The sequence below is a fragment of the Heterodontus francisci genome, chromosome 10 (genome assembly GCF_036365525.1).
Source record: "Heterodontus francisci isolate sHetFra1 chromosome 10, sHetFra1.hap1, whole genome shotgun sequence".
In the NCBI taxonomy this organism is placed as follows: Eukaryota; Metazoa; Chordata; class Chondrichthyes; order Heterodontiformes; family Heterodontidae; genus Heterodontus; species Heterodontus francisci.
Window position 1 is genome coordinate 33399241 of NC_090380.1, and position 22404 is coordinate 33421644.

The 22404-nt window shown below is 42.6% G+C and overlaps 1 protein-coding gene across 4 annotated transcripts in view; it reads right to left on the minus strand.

Moving 5' to 3' along the window:
• reps2 (RALBP1 associated Eps domain containing 2) overlaps positions 1-22404 on the minus strand; it is a 292361-nt gene that overhangs the window by 25019 nt on the left and 244938 nt on the right. For all 4 annotated transcript variants that reach the window (XM_068040420.1, XM_068040419.1, XM_068040421.1 and 1 more), the window contains one exon: positions 7270-7353. In XM_068040420.1, the coding sequence (XP_067896521.1) occupies positions 7270-7353 (84 nt within the window). The remainder of the gene's footprint in view (positions 1-7269; positions 7354-22404) is intronic.

Genomic DNA, 22404 nt, shown 5'->3' on the forward strand with positions numbered 1-22404 from the left:
TGAGGGAAAAGTGGTGTGAGTTAAGTAGTTTCTTTCGATTGCTAGTTCCAAGATGACATGCCCAGCAATGAGGGAATGGACAAGTCAGGTAATTAGAAGCCTCACCGACACAAGACTGCAGTACTCCACTGTGCAGCTGATAACTGACCTGCAAAAACGAGCAAACCAGTCAGAGGCCTGGGATTCTTTCCACTTGCCTTCAGATTACTCTTCAAGTCAAAATGTCAATCAGTAAGGTGACCTGTACGAGACAAGCAGCAGAAAGCTTTCCATTGGCCTTCGCTGGCAAGCTACACAGCTTTAGCTGATTGATCTTTTACAACAATGGTATTGGCTCAGATATGGAAGTTGTAATGACAGCGAACTGTCAGTGTTTGCTGTTATTGCCCTGTGAAACTGATAGGAACTTCTTTAATCTGCACATGTACATGGAAACCCAGAAGCTGTTGTCAGTGATTCCATGCTCCTCCATGCTGTTGAAGTCCCTGCAGATGCCAATCTTCAGAAATCACTGAACTGACAAGAACTTCCCCTTTTACATGCAATATCGCTGTTAAAGACCTCTGAAAATTGATGCCTTGTGAATGAGGAGTAACTGGGGTTTTAACAGTGTATTTTATTTTTTATTTAGAGATACAGCACTGAAACAGGCCCTTCAGCCCACCGAGTCTGTGCCGACCAACAACCACCCATTTATACTAATCCTACACTAATCCCATATTCCTACTACATCCCCACCTATCCCTATATTCCGCTACCACCTACCTATACTAGGGGCAATTTATAATGGCCAATTTACCTATCAACCTGCAAGTCTTTTGGCTGTGGGAGGAAACCGGAGTACACGGAGAAAACCCATGCAGACACAGGGAGAACTTGCAAACTCCACACAGGCAGCACCCAGAATTGAACCCGGGTCACTGGAGCTGTGAGGCTGTGGTGCTAACCACTGCGCCACTGTGCCACCCAAAGTCATGTGTACTAAGTCATAACTATTGCTGAATAATCTCCCTGGCCCTGAAAAACTAATTTTCTATTTGTGCAATATCAAATTTTTCCATTATGATAAAAATTCCATAGTTTTTTTAATAAAATAAAAAGCATTTTGTTTTCAGGTTTATGATATTTCAGCTTCTAATCTACATGGTTCAATCTTCATTTCATTCTCTGTAAAGTTTATAAAAAGTGCACTTTACTTCCTGGTTTGCTGTCTGTGAAAATTCTTCAATGTGATTGACTGCTTACTCTGTTTGATAACATCACTGCTGCTGCATGTCTGGAGTTCCCCTGACTTAGCACCAGATTCAAATTAATGTTGGGAAGGGAGAAATCCACGTCACAGGAAATCACTAGATCTTTATGGGCAGCTTTCTTCGAGGTCACTGACAAAGGCTGTCACTTTGCTGCTGACCGCAAAATCCGGACCAACATCTCTTTTCAATTTATGCCCAAATTCCCCAGCCACAGGTAACTGGAGTCTGTCTTGACAGGAAGAGAATGTTCACTCTTTACCAGGCAAACAAATCTATACCTACATGAGTTACTTAGTGATTTAATTTGGATACATCAGACTCATTTCCAGATTCACCAGATTCTCTCCTAATCCAGCTTTTGGTATTTCAATGACCTTTCCTTAGTACCAATGCTTGTTCACCTGGGCAAACTCTTATTTTTGCCAGGTATTGTGCCTTCCCACCTTCAAAACTACCATCATCTTTTCAATAGAACAGAGACCACGAGGAGATCTCGCCAAAGGTGTTCCAATGGGAATCAAAAAGTTTTGATGAGGAAAATTCCACTGTTTGATGAGTCAGTAATGAGAGGACGTAAAACCCAGTAACCACAGGAGAGTCAGGATAATGGCGGTGGTGGTGAAACTTATATAGACACTAATCTGGGACCAAATTATTTGGCATTTGGAAAAGTATGGGCTAATAAATTAAAGTCAGCACAAAATTTGTCAAAGGCAAATCATCTTGGACTAATTTGATAGAGTTTTTTGATGAAGTAATGAAGAGGGTCAATGAGGTTAGCACGGTTGATGTGCATGTGGACTTCCAAAAAGCATTTGACAAAGGACCGCATAAATTGACTTGTTAGCAAAATTAAAGCCCAGGGGAGTAAAGGGACAGTGGCAGCATGCATACATACAAAATTGGCTAAGAGACAGAAATGCTGAGAGTAGTGGTGAACAATTGTTTTTCAGGCTGGAGGGAAGTGTACAATGGTGTTCCCCAGGGCTCAAAACTAGGTCCATTGCTATTTTTGATATATGTTAATGACCTGGATATTCAGGGTAAAATTTCAAAGTTTGCACATGATGTGAAACTCAGAAAAGGAGTAAACAGTGAGGCGGATAGTAGTAGATTTCAGGAGGAATACAGACTTTTCTGGTTCTTTCACAGGATGTGGGCATCACTAGCTAGACTAGCATATATTGCCCATCCCTAGTTGCCCTTGAGAAGGTGGTGGTGAGCTGCCTTCTTAAACTGCTGCAGTCCTTCTGGTGTAGGTACACCAACAGTGTACAGTGAAGAAACGGCGATATAGTTCCACGTCAGGATGGTGTGTGACTTGGATGGGACCTTGCAGGTGGTGGTGTTCCCATGCAGTTGCTGCCCTTGTCCTTCTAGATGGTAGAAGTTGCGGGTTTGGAAGGTGCTGTCTAAGGAGCCTTGGTGAGTTGCTGCAATGCATCTTGTAGATGGTACACACTGCTGCAACTGTGCATTGGTGGTGAAGGGAGTGAATGGTGAAGGTGGTGGATGGGGTGACAATCAAGCGGGCTGCTTTATCCTGGATGGTGTCCAGCTTTGAGTGTTTTTGGAGCTGCACCCATCTAGGCAAGTGGAGAGTATTTCATCACACTCCTGACTTGTGCCTTGTAGATGGACAGGCACTGGGGAGTCAGGAGGTGAGTTACTCGCGACAGAATTTCAGCCTCTGACCTGCTCTTGTAGCTACAGTATTTATGTGGCTGGTGCAGTTCAGTTTCTAGTCAATAGTAACCCCCCAGGATGGTGCTAGTGGGGGATTCAGCGATGGTATTTCCATTGAACATCAAGGGGAGATGGTTAGATTCTTTCTTGTTGGAGATAGTCATTGCCTGGCACTTGTGTGGCACGAATGTTACTTGCCACTTATCAGACCAAGCCTGGATGTCATCCAGGTCTTGCTGCATCTGGACACGGACTGCTTCAGTATCTGAGTCGTCGTGAATGGTGCTGAACATTGTGCAATTATCAGCGAACATCCTGAATTCTGACCTTAAGATGGACGGAAGGTCGTTGATGAAGCAAAAGAAGATGGTTGGGTTTAGAACACTACCCTGAGAAACTCCTGCAGTGATGTCCTGGGATTTTTAATTTTTTAAATTTTTTTATTCATTCATGGGATGTGGGCGTCGCTGGCCAGGCCAGCATTTATTGCCCATCCCTAATTGCCCTTGAGAAGGTGGTGGTGAGCTGCCTTCCTGAACCGCTGCAGTCCATGTGGGGTAGGTACACCCACAGTGCTGTTAGGAAGGGAGTTCCAGGATTTTGACCCAGCGACAGCGAGGGAACGGCGATATAGTTCCAAGTCAGGATGGTGTGTGACTTGGACGGGAACTTGCAGGTGGTGGTGTTCCCATGCATTTGCTGCCCTTGTCCTTCTCGATGGTAGAGGTCGCGGGTTTGGAAGGTGCTGTCTAAGGAGCCTTGGTGCGTTGCTGCATTCCATCTTGTAGATGGTACACACTGCTGCCACTGTGCGTCGGTGGTGGAGGGAGTGAATGTTTGCAGATGGGGTGCCAATCAAGCGGGCTGCTTTGTCCTGGATGGTATCGAGCTTCTTGAGTGTTGTTGGAGCTGCACCCATCCAGGCAAGTGGAGAGTATTCCATCACACTCCTGACTTGTGTCTTGTAGATGGTGGACAGGCTTTGGGGAGTCAGGAGGTGAGTTACTCGCCTCAGGATTCCTAGCTTCTGACCTGCTCTTGTAGCCACGGTATTTATATGGCTACTCCAGTTCAGTTTCTGGTCAATGGTAGCCCCAGAATGTTGATAGTGGGGGATTCAGCGATGGTAATGACATTGAATGTCAAGGGGAGATGGTTAGATTCTCTCTTGTTGGAGATGGTCATTGCCTGGCACTTGTGTGGCGCGAATGTTACTTGCCACTTTTCAGCCCAAGCCTGGATATTGTCCAAGTCTTGCTGCATTTCTGCACGGACTGCTTCAGTATCTGAGGAGTCACGAATGGTGCTGAACATTGTGCAATCATCAGTGAACATCCCCACTTCTGACCTTATGATTGAAGGAAGGTCATAGATGAAGCAGCTGAAGATGGTTGGGCCTAGGACACTACACTGAGGAACTCCTTCAGTGATGTCCTGGAGTTCAGATGATTGACCTCCAACAACCACAACCATCTTCCTTTGTGCTATTGTGCTAGATATTACTCTAACCAGCAGGGAGCTTTCCCCGATTCACGTTAACTCCTGTTTTGCTTGGGCTCCTTGATGTCATCCTTGGTGAAATGCTGCCTTGATGTCAAGGGCAGTCACTCTTGCTAGAGGCCTGCTACCCGACCCGAACCAGACGACATGAGTCGGATTCGGGTCGGGTCGGGCCCATCTGCAGGGTACGGCGTTCGGGCTCAGGTCGGGTCGGGCCGGACACACACGGTAAGTGCTCTGCTGGTAAGTATCAAAATTTAAAAATAACTTACCCGAGCTGGGAGTCCAGGATGAAACTGTGTCTGCACAGTGAGCGAATGACGTCACTACGATGTCATCACGCAAGCGCTGCAGCTTTGTGGAGCTTCCCAATCAGAAGGTAAGTAAAGAGATGGTCGGGTCGGGTTCGGGTCAGGTCGAGCTGGGCCGGGTTCGGGTCGGATTGGGTTCTTTTTTCCCGACCTGAGCAGGCCTCCAACTCTCGCCTCACCTCTGGAGTTCAGCTATTTTTTCCATATTTGGATCAAGGCTGTAATGAGATCAGGAGCTGAGTGGTTCTGGTAGAAACCAAACTGAGCAGATTATTGCTGAGCAAGTGCCGCTTGATAGCACTGTCGACAACACCTTCCATCACTTTGCTGATGATTGAGAGTAGACTGATAGGCTGGTAACTGGCCGGGTTGGATTTGTCCTGCTTTGTGTGTACAGGACATCCTTGGGCAATTTTCCACATTGCCAGGTAGATGCCAGTGTTGTAGCTGTACTGGAACAGCTTGGTTAGGGACACAGCTGGTTCTGGAGCACAAGTTTTCAGTACTATTCCTGAAATGTTGTCAGGGCCCATAGCCTTTGCAATATCCAGTGCCTTCAGCCATTTCTTGATATCACGTGGAGTTGTATCACTGGTAAAGTGGACACACATATGAGGGATGAAATTTAACACAGAGCAGTGTGAAGTGGTACATTTTGGTAGTCAAAATGAGGAGAGGCAATATGAAGTAAATGGTATAATGTTAAAGAGGGTGAGGGACAGAGAAATCTGGAGGTGTGCATTCTCAAATCTTTGCAGGTGGCAGGATAAGTTGAGAAGGTTGTTAAAATGGTATATGGTTTTATTAATAGAGGATTAGAGTACAAATGCAAAGAAGTTATGCCTTGATGAAACATTTGGTCTCAGTTGAAGTACTGTGTTCAATTCTGGGTACCAAATGTTAAGAAGGATGTCAAGGCCATAGAGACTTCAGTTATGTTGAGAGACTGGAGAAGCTGGGGCTGTTCTTACAGCAGAGAAGGTTAAGAGAAGATTCGATGGAGGTGTTCAAAATCCTGAATGGTTTTGCTAGAATAAAGAAGAAAGGGTTTCCAGTGACAGAAGGGTCAGTAGCCAAAGGGCACGGAGTTGATGTAATTGGCAAAAGAATCAGAGGTGACATAAGGAAACTTTTTTTTTACACAGTGAGTTGCTAAGATCTAGAATGCACCCCTGAAAGGGTGGTGGAAGGAGATTCAATAGTAACTTGTAAAAGGGAATTGGATAAACAAGTGAAGGAGGAGAAATTGCATGGATATGGGGAAAAAGGTGAGTGGGACTAATAGATAGCTCTACCAAACAGCCGACACAGACATGATGGGCCTTTTCTGTGCTATATCATTCTGAGATTCACATAAGGTCTTTACAGAAAGAAAAAAGGAAAAGGTAAGGAGAATTCCTCCCTGTCCCCCACCATAACCCCAACCCACTCCGACTTCTCACCATGGAGGTTTGTTAAGTTATGGAAAACCCAATCAAAAAACAGCGGTGGAAGAAGAATCTGTAACAGCTTCCACAAGAGAAAATAATATGTACTTGAAAAAGAAAAAAAAGCATAAAATATATGGGAAGTAGGCCAAAGTGATTAGCTCTTTTGACACAGACTCATACTTAATCAAACAGTTCACAATCACGGTGCCCAGTTCAACCCTGAGCTAGGTTTTAAAACCCTATATTGGGGTATAAATTTCCTGAGAGGTAGTGCAGGTGACAGCAAGTTGGCAGCTCGTCTTACCCCACCCCTCACCTGATTATTTCCTGCGTTTCACACCCTGCCCTTTTATTTCCTCCATTGATTTGAAAAAAGCAGAGTATAAACCAGGCTGCAAGTCAGCCACCGCCTGTTTTGTGCTACCACTCCCACCAACCATCACAACCCACCAGCAGCCCCTCACCTCACCCCACCCCATCCCCAACCACCCAGCCCAATTTCTACTCCTACATTTTTCAGTTAATTATTCACATCTTTTCCTCAAACTTGGCACCGAAGGTTTCTCCCGTAAGCGTACCCTCACTCCTTATGAACCAGATTGCACCTTTACATGTTCAATAACAAAGTAATGGAACGAGAAAAGAGGTTGAACAGAAATCTTTACTCCATATCTTGAGCCATGAACTTTGGAAGAAGATAAAGAATAAACACTATGATATTGTGCCTTAAGCTATAAACTATAAAACATAATAGGTCAGCAGTGACAAAGATGATATAGCAAGTTACAGTGCTATACAGAACATATCTATTCTTCCTCAAATACAGACATTATTAAACAAATAATATCCTGTCCCAATACAGTTAGCATATCTGGACTCGAGATAGTGTGTCTGGACAATAACAATGTGGGATTGTTGCCTCATATTCAAAAGGACCTCCTGCCTCTTTTTTAATAGTTTCAAAACTAATGGTGAACCTGGCACATGAACCATGAAATGTACTCCTTTGAACTTTGACCAGGAATAAAATAAATCAAAACTCTATCTTGCTAAAATGCAATTAAACTTCCAAATACATTCCAAACTAACCTTAACTGGAGAACTGTTTTCTTCTGGAAGATTACTTGGTCTCTTCACCTGAGAGTATACTTCTGTTAATGATTCTTTATTGGCCTGCAAAATAAATCATACATCAATGAAATAATCCACTTATCAACAGGCTCTGGCTTAGTTTACCTTAGCTATCTAGTTTAAGATTAGATGAGAAATTCTATACCATTACACATACTGAAACTTCTTTGACCAATATCCTAATATCGCCTTATGTGTCTCAGTGTCATATTTTGCTTTATAATGCTCCTGTGAAGTGCCTTGGGACACTTTATTACATTCAAGGCACTATATAAGTTGTTGTAATAGCAGCTGAAAATTTCTAAAATCAGCCAACCCATTGAGGAGAGAATGAAAAATAGAGCAAAAAAAAAATCAGACGGCCAAACAATTTCAGAGGTTATGTGCATGAAACAGCCACCTTAATTTCAAGGTCCCAGGCAAAGGAAGGAAGGAAATACTTTTCATTTATACTGCACCTTTCACATCCGCAGATGTCCAATAGTGCTTCACGACCAACAAATGACTTCTGAAGTGTAGTCAGTATTGTTGGGCAAACTTGCAACCAGTCTGTGCAAGGTCTCACAAAGAGCAACAAAATGAAAGAAACTCCTGCCTCTATTTTGACGGCCTCGAAACATATAGCGAACCAGGCACATGGCCCATGACATATACTTCCTTGAAGTTCAACCAGAAACAACAGGAAATCAAAAATCTCACAAAAATCAAATAAAGATGCCAAACAAGAGTACAAGAAAACTGGAAAGAACATAAGAAATAGGAGCAGAAGTAGGCCATTCGGCCCCTCAAGCATGCCCCGCCATTCAATAAGATCATGCCCCAGACCTCAACTCCTCTTTCATGCTAGCTCCTCATAGCCCTCAACCCCCCGATATTTCAAAAATCTATCTACCTCCTCTTTAAATACTTTCAGTGATCTAGCCTCCACAGCTCTCTGGGGTAGAGCATTCCAGACATTCACTACCCTCTGAGAGAAGCAATTCCTTCGCATCTCAGTTTTAAATGAGTGTTCCCTTATTCTGTAACTATGTCCCCTAGTTTGAGATTCCCCGCACTAGTGGAAACATCTTCTCAACATCTACCCTGTCAAGCCCCCTCAGAATCTTGTATGTTTCAATAAGATCACCCCTCATTCTTCTAAACTCTAATGAATAAAGGCCTAACCTGTTTAGCCGTTCTTGATAAGTCAACCCCTTCAACCCAGGAATCAGCCTAGTGAATCTCTTTTGAACTGCCTCCAATGTCAGTATATCCTTTCTTAAATATGGGGCGTCACCAATACCCTGTACAGTTGTAACAAGACTTCCCTATTTTTAAACTCCAACCCCTTAGCAATAAAGGCCAAAATTCCATTTGCCTTCTTAATTACTTGCTGCACCTGCATGCTAACTTTTTGTGTTTCATGCACAATAACACCCAGATTCCTCTGTGCTGCACTTTTTTGAAGTCTCTCTCCATTTAAATAATAGTCTGCCTTTTGATTCTTCCTACCAAAGTGCATGACCTCATACTTTACTACATTAAAAGTCCATCTGCCAAGTTTTTGCCCACTCACTCAACCTATCTATATCCTCTTGCAGATTCCTTATGTCCTCATCACAACATGCCTTCCCACCTATTTTTGTATTGTCATCAAATTTGGATACATTACACTCTGCCCCCTCCTCCAAGTCATTAATATAGATAGTAAATAATTGAGTCCCTAGGACTGATCCTTGTGGCACTCCACTAGTTATGTCTTTCCAACCTGAATAAAACTCATTAATCTCGACTCTCTGTCTTCTGTGGGTTAACCAATCCTCAATCCATGCTAATACCGTGAGCTCCTATCTCATGCAATGATCTTTTATGTGGCACCTTATCGAATGCCTTCTGGAAATCCAAATACACTAAATCTACCGGTTCCCCTTCATCAACTCTGCTTATTATATCCTCAAAGAACTCTAGCAAATTTGTCAAACATGATTTCCCTTTCACAAAACCATGTTGAGTCTCTTTGATTGCGTTAAGCTTTTCTAAAAGTCAAATTATTTCTTCCTTAATAATGGACTCTAGCATTTCCCCAACGACCAATGTTAGGCTGACTGGCCTATAGTTTCTTGCTTTTTGTCTCCCTCCCTTTTTGAACAAGGGCGTCACATCAGCGGTTTTCCAATCCAACAGTTCATCTGTTTTGTGGCATTGGTTGAGGGATGAATGTTGGCCAGGACACCAGAACACCCCATGGCATCATGCAAAAAAAAAAGCTGGGATCTCTTATTTTCACCAGAACAAGTAGGTTTAACATCTCACCTGAATGAAAAGACCTTTGACAACATAGCAACTACCTCAGCACTGCAATGAAGTGCCAGTCTAGATTATAGAGTGGGACTTAACTGATGATCTTCTAAGTCTGAGATGAGATTGATAACACCTGAATCAAACTGGGATATTAGCCCTGCAGCTTCTGCATGCTGCAATCCACGTACTGTTGTTTGAAGCTTCCCAAGAGAGGGTTTGAGCCTCTATTTGAACCTGTATTTTTGACAAATAAGTTGTACTTTCTATTTTCACAAGTCTTCCACATGATCCACTCTTTGGCTGAGAGGATGGTTGGACGGCCTGCTGTCCAGCATTTATAACTAAGCAAAGTTATATTATTTTAGGGTTTCTAACTCCCGATAAGGGGAAGTGCGTTGCATTGGTCTGGTGTTGCTCTCTGATGCTACAGCTAAGATTAAGAGCTCAATAAGTGGGACTGTGTGAATGTGGGCCCACATCCCTCTTCCCAATGGCCCAAAACATTTGTGCCCAAACGCACAGTGCTATATGCACTTCTGAAGCAAGTAACTATTAAAAGCCACTTCTTTCAAATGTAGAGTCAAATCCTGTGTACAGACTACGAGTACTTTACTTCATTAATGATAAAATAAAAGTGCTTCTCCCTCGTGATTTATTCATTTCTAATTAGTGCACTCACTGATTGAGTACCAAGTCACATCTTTCCTTTTCCCCTCTACTTAAATTTCCTCCCCATCTGTATTCAACCCAACAACCATATTTCAATGTTTTTTAAAATAAATAACAATCCTTGTTTGACAAAATAGAATATAAAAGATAGCAAAAAGAAGTGGTTAAGAAAAACATTTTAAATAACCATTTAGGCTTTACTTTGTTGCTTGAAAATCTATGAATGTACTTGTCTGAAAATGTTGCTACATCTGTTAAGTGCACCATCTGGTGGTAAAATCATAAATTACGAATCACTATTCCAAACTTATCCCAGTTATTTACTACTATTCCTCCTCATAAATGTATTGAAATTCTACAGAACCCTGTTTTTAACCCTCAACATAGCTAATCACCCCTTCTTCCTCCCATAGCAACTATTTCTGGGGCTCACCCTACTGGTTGACCAGATGCTCCAGCTCAAAGTTTCGGTCTCCTAGATTGATGAGTGGACCTAGCATGGGTCAGCGCTCCAGTCAGATTATTCCAGATGCTCCTGTCTCCCAATCAAACATTTAGAGATTGATGGTACAAGACTTGGACAACACTGATTATCTTACTTGACCCTGCCCTTCACAACACTGACTTTGACCCTAATGGGTACTTTGTTTTCTAAAACAACAATACAATTAGAAGCCTTGACTGTGGATTTTTTTCCAGATGGAATTACTTCAGGTGACATGGTACAACCTTAAAAAAGACATTTAATCCAAACTGACCAAATCAATCAAATTGGAATGAGAATTGTTTTTTGGACAACATCCAAATTCACCTCCATTTACTAAATGTAAAATTATTAAGTGATAGTAGAACACAGCAGGAATAGGCACCAGCATGTTGCACCACGGACAGCTGACAAAATGACTGACTCAGCCACAGACATGGGGGCAATTAATTTGTATGTAAGTGTATAGCCAACCTAATGCCATCAAAGCATAGTCCGATTTAAAACGTATTTCTCCCTATTTAGTGGGATACCTGGCTTTATTTTTGCTTGCACCAGTAGTCTATGTCTGTCCTCACACTTGATGTAATGATGCGGAGAATCCAGATAGATGTCCATCATCAGGTGTGATCTTGATCTCTTTCTCTCCCCCGCTGTCAATCCCTATCCCTCTGTGTCCATCTCTCACCCCTTTCTCTCTCTATCCATCCCTTTCCCCTCTCCGCTCTCCTCCCTCTTCCCTCTCTCTTTCTCTCCGACAGTTGCAGAGCGGGAACTCTCCCCACAGCTGCTTGTGATTGGTCAGGTTTTCAAAAAACAAAATTCAGCTGGGAGTTTCACAACTGACAGGAGCGGGAATGGCAGCTTCTGAAGTCAGGTCAAGTTCATGGTTTTCAGTGGGCTTTTTAAAAAAAAATCCGAACCTGCTGGAAAAACCCGAACTTGTCCCGAGTTTAGAAGCCGCTGTTCCTGCTCCCAGCAACTGTCATTGTGAAACTGAAACTGACAGCTGTGAATTTTTTTTTAAAGTCGGACTTGTCTGGAAAGAAGTCAATGGGAAATTTCTCATTCCTGACATTACCAGTCACAGGCCTCAAAATGCTTACCTCGGACACGTTGCTGACCCCTGGAACACAGTGATGCAAAGTAAACATATAAAAGCACTTTCACATCTGCCACTTCTTTAGTCTGGATAGCAGGAGAGCAACCTCAATGATCCGGCTCTCCATGTTTACATCAATAAAACTTCCATCCCTTTTACAGTAACATAGACCCATACGTGAGTGGATTTATGATTCTGCTGATAGGATGTAGGAATAATGTAGATGCAGGAAGTGACACACCAATCTCACTCTCCTGAAACCTAAACAAAACTGCCAAATGTAAAAACACCTGCACACTGTCCATTATCTCTACAAACATTGGTCTTATGGCTTTCCAAAAAGGACCAAGTTCTCCTTAGCTGGACACAAGAACACAAGAAGAACACAAGAAATAGGAGCAGAAGTAGACCATTTGGCCCATCGAGCCTGCTCCACCATTTGATACGATGCTGGCTGATCTTGGGCTTCAATTCCACTTTCCTGCCCACTCCCCATATCCCTTGATTCCCGAGACACCAAAAATCTATCTATCCCAGCCTTAAATGTATGCAATGATGGAGCATCCACAACCCTTTGGGGTAGAGAATTCCAAAGATTCACAACCCTTTGAGTGAAGTAATTTCTCCTCATCTCAGTCCTCAATGATTGGCCCCTTATCCTGAGACTGTGTCCCCGTGTTCCAGATTCCCTGAACAGCGGGAACAATCTCTCAGCTTCTACCCTATCCAGACCTTTCAGAATCTTGTATGTCTCAATTAGATCTCCTCTCATTCTTCTAAACTACAGAGAATATAGGCCCAATTTACTCAGCCTCTCATCATAGGTTAACCCTCTCATCCCAGGCACCAATTTAGTAAATTGTCGCTGCACTTCATCCAGTGCAAGTATATCCTTTCTTAAATGTGGAGACCAAAACTGCACACAGTATTCCAGGTGCAGTCTCACCAAAGCCCTGTACAATTTTACTGAGACGACTTTATTCCTGTACTCCAATCTCCTTGCAATAAAGGCAAACATGCCATTTGCCTTCCTAATAGCCTGCTGCACCTGCATGTTAACTTTGTGCGTTCCTTGTACGAGTACCCCCAAGTCTCTCTGAACGCTTACCAGTTTCACAACTTTTAAAAAAATATTCTGCTTTTCTATTTTTAGGACCAAAGTGAACAACTTCACACTTCCCTACACTATACTTCATTTGCCATCTTGTTGCCCACTCTATCTCTTTGCAGCCTCTCTACATCCTCCCCGCAGCTTACATTTCCACTGAGCTTTGTATCATCAGCAAACTTAGATACATTACTCTCTGTCTCTTCATCCAAGTCATTAATATAGAGTGTAAATAGCTGAGGCCTGATCCTTGCAGCACCCCACTATTTGCTGCCTGCCAACTTGAAAATGCCTCAATTACGCTCAGTCTCTGCTTCCTGTCTGTTAACCAATCCTCTATCCACTCTAATATATTACCCCAACACCATGAGCCCTTAACTTGTCTATTAATCTTTTATGTGGCACCTTATCAAATGCCTTTTGAAAATCCACGTTTACAACATCTACTGGTTCCCCTTTATCTATCCTACTAGTTAACATTCTCAAAAAACTCTAATAAATTTGTCAAACAGGATCTCCCTTTAGTAAAACCATACAATGCTTTTCCAAGTGCAATGTTAAGACTTCCTTAATAATAGTTTCCAGTATCTTCCCAATGACTGATGTTAGGCTCACGGGACCATTCCTGAATCTAAGGAATTCTGGAGTACTACCTTCCAGAGAAAGCAACACAATTTGACCTCAGTTTTCACTTCAAGTCTATTTATGATTGTCCAGCTCCATAGCCTCTGGCTCTTCACCTAGGCTTCTATGTCACGGTGAGAGTAGAGTAAAGGTGACGTTCACATTTGTCACAGCCATGTTATACGATGAAACATTTCAATGTGACTTGCATTTTTGCACCATGTGCTCATAAATAATTGGAATGGAAAAAGGTGAGCCAAATGCTTTTCATGAAGATGGCATTTCTTTGAATAAATACCAGACTCTCTACCAACGGTCTAATGGATACTGCCCAGTATAATACTGAACCACATAGGTCAGAGAGTCTCTGCTTCAATTCCTGATCTAAGCTGAACTGAACTGGACAACTGACTTGTAGGCTAGGGTTTTCTGCTTCTGTGTTAACCAGCCTTAAATTTTTGCCCTTTAAACCTAATACATAGAAATGACTGGCTGGCAAGTACAGAGTAGAAAACCGCAACCTTTGAGTTTTGAGATAGCTGATCTGAGTCAGGGCGATCCTCATTGCCCTGGTGCTAGGAAGAGGGGGAAAAAGCCTGATTGCTACTCAGCAAGTCATGTTCATCCAGAGAAATAAGGTGACAACAGGATCCAGGTCAGTTATAATGCTCTTGTAGTTGAATAGCCAGCACATTCCGTCCAGGCTTACACAAGGTATTGGAAAGCTACGAGTGCTCCCAGATCCCCATCTCATCTGAGTCTGCAACTTCAGAAGAGAGGAGAAAAGGGGAAGGAAACCATGAAAAATACCACAAAAGCAGCAAACCAGGCCACAGGATTAGTTCTATTAGTTGTATCGACATACAGCTTTTTCAGTGCAACAGTAGTTCATAAATCAAATAAGGTGATACAGAAGAGGCAGCAGCATGAAAGTATTAGCAAACCCATGTTGGAACTGTTATAGGTAAATTCTTCAGTCAGACTTTACATTTAAAGACTTATTGGGCCCAATTTTAACTCTGCGCATGTGAAGGGTTTTGATTGAGTTAATATCTTGTCCAATATTATCATGAGCGTGTGGTTAGCAGATACATTGTTTAGAAAATGATCAGGCACAAGTTAGATTTAAGATTCAGATCAGTGAGCTTTAGGCTTAATTACATCCAATATTCAGGAATATACTTCAAAGGGTGAAAGCGGTGTCCATACTGGTGTGATAGAGCCTCTACAGATATGATATGCAGTACCATTTGTGGACACTATTCAATTTGGCAATTATTACAAATGAGCACTATATTTAAATGAAGAGTAGAGCCTATGTGGGTCTGGTCAGGACTCCAACAATTGTGTGCCACTGAGATGGTAATGAATATATATGTTGCAATATGCTATTTAAGGTAGGCAGCAAAGGAAAATTAGGTAGGACTTAAATGCACATCCCAACTGTTGTGTTATTGCTTTCTCAGCAGTAATGTTCCAAACAATCTGAGGCTGAATAGTAAGTTGAATGAAGGGTTCTTTATTGCAAAGTAACATATTTACAAGAGAGCTCTGTAATACACGTGCTGATGTAGACTAATACTACTCCAACTGCCATATCACATGTTGGTTGACATCACTTCCTGTGATGATGCATGCTATACTCCAGCAGTTAAAGAGATATCCCCCACAACATCCCCCTTTCCTTAAATGGAAATGTCACAAATTATTGCCTATGGACATAATAAAATAGGACACTTGTGAACAATATCGACACATGTACTGACTCTTATGTCCATTAACCAAGTGTCTCTGAAATGTATAGGTAGTCCACTGACTTGACTTGTTCTTGTAACTGTGTAGCTTTGTTTGGAACCAGAATTAACAACTTTTTTCTCTTGACTTGTATGTGTGTGCTAACAATCATCCTGTGCTTGAGGGTTGTACATGTCATTTTTCTTAGTTACATTCTTAGGGCTCGAATGTGAATGTGTTCTCGATGCAATAGGGTTGTCAGGCACAATGACGTTAGCTAATTCTCTCAGATGACATCTGTTCCTTATTAATGTCGCTTCATTTGGGGTGGTTACGTCGTATGATTTTGGCTCGTTGCAGATTTTGGGCACTTCTGCAGGGAACCATGTCTTTTCTTGCGGATGGATCACTCTAACCTTCTGTCCAATCTGTAATGGTGGTAGTTCCACGCCCGCATGCTTATCAGGTGCAACTTTCATCCTTGCTTGTTTCATCAATAGTTTGTCTTGGATTGACGAATATTTCATTCAGTGATAACTCAGAAGAGTCCTCTCGACTTGTTTTCCGAACAATGATTTCTGCAGATGATGGTAATCCTGTGTTGAGGGGTGTTGGTCTTATGTGCAATATGGCTATGTGGAGATTTTGGTTAGTTTCTCTGCACTTCATAAATCAATGTCTTGACTGTATGTACTATTTCTGCTAGGCTGTTCGACCGAGGGTAATGCAGAGACGACATGATTCACAGCCCACTTTGCACACGTCTTGAAATGGCTTGCCGGTGTATTGCGGACCATTATTTGACACTATATCCTCCGGGGAACCAAATAAGCTAAAGATTGTGCTCATTGTGTTAGCTACTGACACACTTGATGTGTCCCTCAATTGATGGATGATGGGGAACTTGGAAAAGTAATCGGTTATCAGTAAATAATCGTTGCCTTTGACGGAGAACAGATCAGTGGCTATACTTGACCAAGGATGTGATAAAACATAGTGAGGAAGAAGTGGCTCTTTGTGTTGGCGTGGTTGATATCCTTGGCATGCATCACACATCCTCACTGCTCGCTCGATGTCACTGTTGATTCCTGGTCAATAGACTGTCTCACATGCAAGCCTTCTGGACTTCTCAACGCCTATGTGGCCTTGATGCAACTGTGAAAAGAATGTCAAGACAATGCATTTGTAGAAATAATGTGCATCTTCCTTTAAAAATAATGCCACTGGATATTCCCAACTCGATATGGCCAAAAAGCTCTAAGGTCTGTGGGAATCTCCTGAACAGCTTCAGGCCAGTCCTTGATAATAAGCTGCCATTATGCTTTTAGAACAGGATCATTGGCAGTCTCTTCCTGCAGCTCTTCAGGTTTCCTCTGCCCAAAACGCATTAGGTCTATCTGGGTATACATCTTCCAGCTCTACATCGATTTCATCTACTTGGACATCTAATAGTATGTCTTCTCATTTTCTGGGATTGGGTAATCTGCTTAGTGAGTCAGATGTAACCATCAGGTTTCCAGGCTTACATCTAACCTCGCAGTCATATCCTTGTAACTTGATTAATAGCCTTGGTCTTCGAGATGGCACGCTGGTGAATGGTTTTTGCCAAATCATCGCCAACGGTTTGTGATCTGTCTCGACTAGAAAGCGTTTGCCAAAAAGGTGCAAGAAACTTTGTAATACCAAATATTAGTGCTAGTGTTTCCTATTCTATATTCAAATAGTGACCTGATGGGCGACAAATTCTTGGAACCAAAAGCAATTGGTTTACCATCTTGTAATAGACATGCTCCAAGATCTTTTTGCGAAGCATCACCTCAAGTGTGGTCTCTTTCTTTGGATCATAATACTGCAGACATGCTTCTGTCGAGAGTGACTGCTTCAGCAAATTGAATGCATGAAGATGATCCTCATGCCACAGGAATGGAATATCCTTCTTGAGGAGTTCATGTGGAGATGAAGCCCTCTCAGAAAAATTTGAGTTGTATGGAGCTAAAAAGTTGAATAAACCTGCCTTCTTTTCTGGCTACTTTCACTACGATATAGAGATTTCTGTCATGCTTTTCTTTAGTGCTGCCCATGACTGCTATGTTATCTGCAATGCAGAAACACCAAGGAACATTTCAGTGATACAATCCATGTGTTGTTGAAATGGATCTTGGCTTGCTGACAAACCAAATGGTAAGTGCAAAAAAACAATATCTTCCAAATGGAGTTCTGAAAGTTGTTAGCTCGTGAACCTTCAGAAAGATGGACCCACCAGTATTTGTGTTTTGCATCAAGCTTCGAGAAAAATTTGGGTCTCACAAACCTTGGACTTAACTCTTCCAGGATAGGTATTTTATGAGGACATCTGTTTAATGCTTGGTTTAACTTTCTAGGGTTTGACATACTCTGTGCTGTCTTTTTTGATCAGAGCTGTTATAGAGCTGCACCAATCTGTGTGTTGTTGAACAAGCTGAATAATTCCTTATTGTTCAATAATATCCAGCTCAGATTTCAGCTTGTTCTTGATGCGGACATTGCATTTCCTTGGTGGATCTTTGGATGAAACTACATAATTTCTCAAATGAAGAACAGCATCTCCTTTGAAACTGCCCATAGTACCAAATCTGTCTGGGTACCTTCGGTGCAAATCCTGAATGGACTCATTGGGGTCACATCTATCTTGATTGTGTATCCTTGGCACACTGCTGATCCTGTGGATTGTCACAATCCAGAATTCACTGCATGCTGGTAGTCCAGCTTCTGCTGGTGTCAACAATGTGGATGACTTGTGGTGACCATGCAGAATTTCCGTAACTGCGCTCCAACGTTAGTGCTCCCACGTAGTTGATTGGTGAACCACTGTACACAGTGAGTCTGGCTCTTGTAGGTCATATCATGGCTTCCCATTTTGCCAGGTACACATTTTTTAGTATTCTCAGCGGCAAAATGTTTGCGCTTACCCCTGTATCGACCTTTAATTACAGTTTGTGCTTGCCACTCTTTTCTGGTCATATGGTATTGACCATGGTGAATGCTTCCTGGTGTGTAACTGCATCCATCTGGTGCAACTGTGTAAGGCTTGACCACCTTCAATGCCTTTTGTCATCAAAGACCCTGTCTATTTCATGGATATGCTTGCGTTTAAACTGTCCTCTGGCGAATTCATTCCAATTTTTCCCACCTAGACAGTGTCTGTTTCTTCTCAAGCTGTGGCTTCTAATCAATTCTCCACTGCCAGACCTTCTACACAGTCATGCCCAGTGCCCCGTTTTACCACATGCTTTGCAGGTATTCCTGTAAACAGAACAGTTTCTTGGCTTGTCCATCAGAGTGTGCTTGGCACACACTTTGCCCTGTCGAGGTGTCTTGGTTACTTTGCCTATTATTGTTCCTCCAAGCAGCTATGGCTTCATAATTCCTGCCTTCCCTCAGGAGATTTTCAGTATCATATCCTTTTTCTTTGTCCAAAATGTCTTTTTGAAATGCTTCTGTTAGGGTAGATGCAATTACTAACTCCATTACACTTTCAGATAATTCTGCACCTGAAAAATCACAGACTTTACCTTTTTCATGGCATCTGCTAACAAATTGATTGATGGTTTCTTTTGACTGCTGTCTGTATGCCATCAGCTCCAGATAATAGATCCTAAAATTAACCTTGACCTTCAGCTGGTCTTCTAATGTAGTCCAAAGTTTTGCCGGGTCCTTCTGGTCCACTTTGGACAGTCCAGAGGTGTTGATGCGATGGAACCCTTTGTTAGCAATCACCATTTTTATCTTGATTTCTTGCCTGTTGAGCTCTGTGACAGTAAGATCCAAATAGCACAACTTGATGCGCTGCTTGAAGAGTTGTAACACATGGACGAGATCTTGAATTTTCCAGTTCATCAATGGGTATTTGGTGGTCATGGTGCCAAATTTCTTGTCTACAAGAAATCTTTGCAGGGACTGTCCCCTTTATTGACTTGCTTTTATTTTTAAAACTTTTCCTGAAAGAAAAGTAAATTTGCATGTCTACGGTGGCTGCAGCGTGGACCTCAGTCATGCCCCGAGCTTTATGCCTGCATTGCAGGCTTTCTCAGCCTACGGTCAGGGAGACTCTACCAACAAAGCACTTCAGGTGGAAAAAACAACGACGTGTAATGGTGATGCTGTACCATAGCCCCAACTTGAACTGACTGTTCGCTTTTCACAAGCTAGATTCTGCCCGATTTCTGCCGGCCACCGTCCAAACAGCCTCCTTCCTCTGCTCACACTTTCCCTGAGCACTGATTTCTGTGGATGGTCGTTGAATCTGACAGTGTCATGCCGCTGCCGCTTCCTCCGATGATTGCAGTGTTGTCCAAACCTTAACGGATTACCAAATCGCCGTTCCCGATGTTTTGCTGAGATCGCTGTCCTGCATGAACAGAGTTACTGGCACACTGAGCTTCTCAGCATTATTGCTACTCTGATGTGTCCTGCTGCCACCATATTGTGGTCTTCAAAAACACACCGATGCCACCATATTGCTCAGCAATAATGTACCAAATAATCTTAGGATGAATGGTGAGTTGAGTGAATGGTGCTTTGTTGCAAACTAACAGATTTACAAGAGAGCTCTGCAATACATGTGCTGATTGTAGACCAACAACATTCCAACTGCTATATCACATGTTGGTTGACTTCACTTCCTGTGATGATGCATACTATACTCAAGCAGTTAAAGTGATATTACAATACCGACAACCAGAGGTTCCTGTTATCAATGACATGGCCCTTCCAATGCTCCACTTCCTGGACTGTCACTTTGATATCCACAGAGGTTTCTGTTACCATTGACATCCTTCCCCTCAGCCAGTAAAAAAAAATAAAGGAAAGGCAGAGATCTAAGGCATTCTGAACTAGAAAAGCAACAGTGAACACTCCAATTGGGTGTAAAACTAATGCCTGCAACATAATGACATTTTCAAATGGAACACATCATTTACGTAAATACCATTCATGGTGATTGCAACACACCTGAAGCACTTTTGTCAACAGAGTAATAGGTTATTGTCTCTTTTCTTTCAGTCACAAAACAAATGATACCAGGGCTAAGAGGGCTAAATTATTAGGGCAGGTTGCATAGACTAGGCTCGAGTATAGAAGGTTAAAGGATGATATAATCAAAGTGTGAAAGATGATTAACTGATTTGACAGGGTAGATAGAGAGAAGCTATTTTCTCTGGTTGGGGAATCCAGAACAGGGAGGAATAACCTTAAAATTAGGGCTAGGCCATTCAGGGGTGATGTCAGAATTCACTTCTTCACACAAAAGGTAGTGGAAATCTGGAACTCTTTTGCCCCAAAAAACTGCTGAGGTTCAGTCAATTGAAAATTTCAAACTGAGATTGATAGATTTTTATGAGCTGAAGGTATGAAGGATAATGAAACCGAGGCAGGTAAATGGAGTTGAAATACAGATCGGTCAGGATCTAATTGAATGATGGAACAGACTCGAACGGCTGAATGGCCTACTTCTATTCCCATGTTCCCTTCCAAACAGAGTCAAACACCAGATTAGTTTACAGAAAATGCCCATTTTTTTGCTAGCTGAGAACGTGCATTGTGCCATTGACGGGTATCAAGGGAAGAACAAAGCCATTTAATTCAAATGCAAGCATCCTGTGGGCATTGTTTGAATACATTTTCTCTATTTGAGCTTAAGAGATACATTTTTAAGTTTCCTATATCCCAGTTAGTTTTGAAAGTACATCTCTGCCTAGTTTGCTCCAATTGAGACCTTTCTCTGAAGACATCGGAGAGATTTAGATGCCACAGAGACTCCATGGAAGGCCAGCAACAAACTAACACACTGAGGGAATTTTAACCTTCTGACCTGCCAGGGTTTGGGGGAGGAGCTAACAGCATGTAGGAAACCCAGAAGTCTGGGTTTTTCAGCATGCTGTGGGGTTTTAACTCTACAGTATGCGTGTGATGTCACTGACAGGTTCCCTGCCTGGAGGTCAGTCTCATTGACAGGCTTGGCTTCCAGTTGGGTTGAGATCACTGGAGAAGAGGTCACAAGACCAGGTAGGTCCAATCCCTGACCCGGGTTGGGGGTTGTCTGACAGTGGGGCAGCTTGGGGACCAGGAGGAAGCACTCCTGCTTCTTCTGACCCACAAGGAGTGCTCCCCAAGGCTGTCTTGCCCTCACTGCAGCTGTTGGATGTCCTGAGGCCTGGGAACCCACAGTTAAACCCTGCAAAGGCTTTCAGACTCATTAACATATTTAAAATGCCAACCTACCTCCCAGGCTGCCCACCCCTATCCTGTCTGAATAAAACCTGGCAGTCGGCGGGTTGGAGCTGACTTGCCAATATGCTTCCTTTTTCGGGAATTTAACCGCCTCAACTGTTCCCCCATATTAAAATTCCCCCATGGGGTCAACCTTGACGTGGCATGTGCTGTTTACTTTACCAGCTTCTGAAACTGAGGAAGATCACATGATGGTACAATATAAACAGTAAGCTAAAATATAGCAGTGAGGGCTATTTGTTGGACCCCCAAGGTAGGTAAAGATACTGCGTTCATATGGAGTACAGGCTCACCCAAGGGAGTTAAAGACATTCAGCCAGGGAAAAGATAGCCGTAGCAAAAACCCATTAGGAACAATGTTCCCTCTAAGCTGCATGGCTGCACAGCAACCTGAAAGTTTGTGCGCAGGCCGTGCACAAGTTAGCCCCTTTAAGTTAACACGCGCAAAAAAATTTAAAGGGCGCGCACACTTGAACAAATCACCCACACACTACAAAAGAAATGAGACGGTTCATTGATTAAGAGTTGTGAACCCAATAACAAATTCTATTGTGGTGATTTATGGTCATAATTTAATGCCAACATTTAAGATTAAAGCTGCCTACGTAAACAGTTAAGATGGAAATCCTGCATGCAAACAGTTGCTGATATTTGCCCAGTGGATGGCACTGTGGGTGAGTTTCTGAAATCTCCCAACTTATTTATTTATTTGGAGATACAACACTGAAACAGGCCCTTTGGCCCACCGAGTCTGTGCCGACCAACAACCACCCATTCATACTAATCTTACATTAATCCCATATTCCCTACCACATCCCCACCATT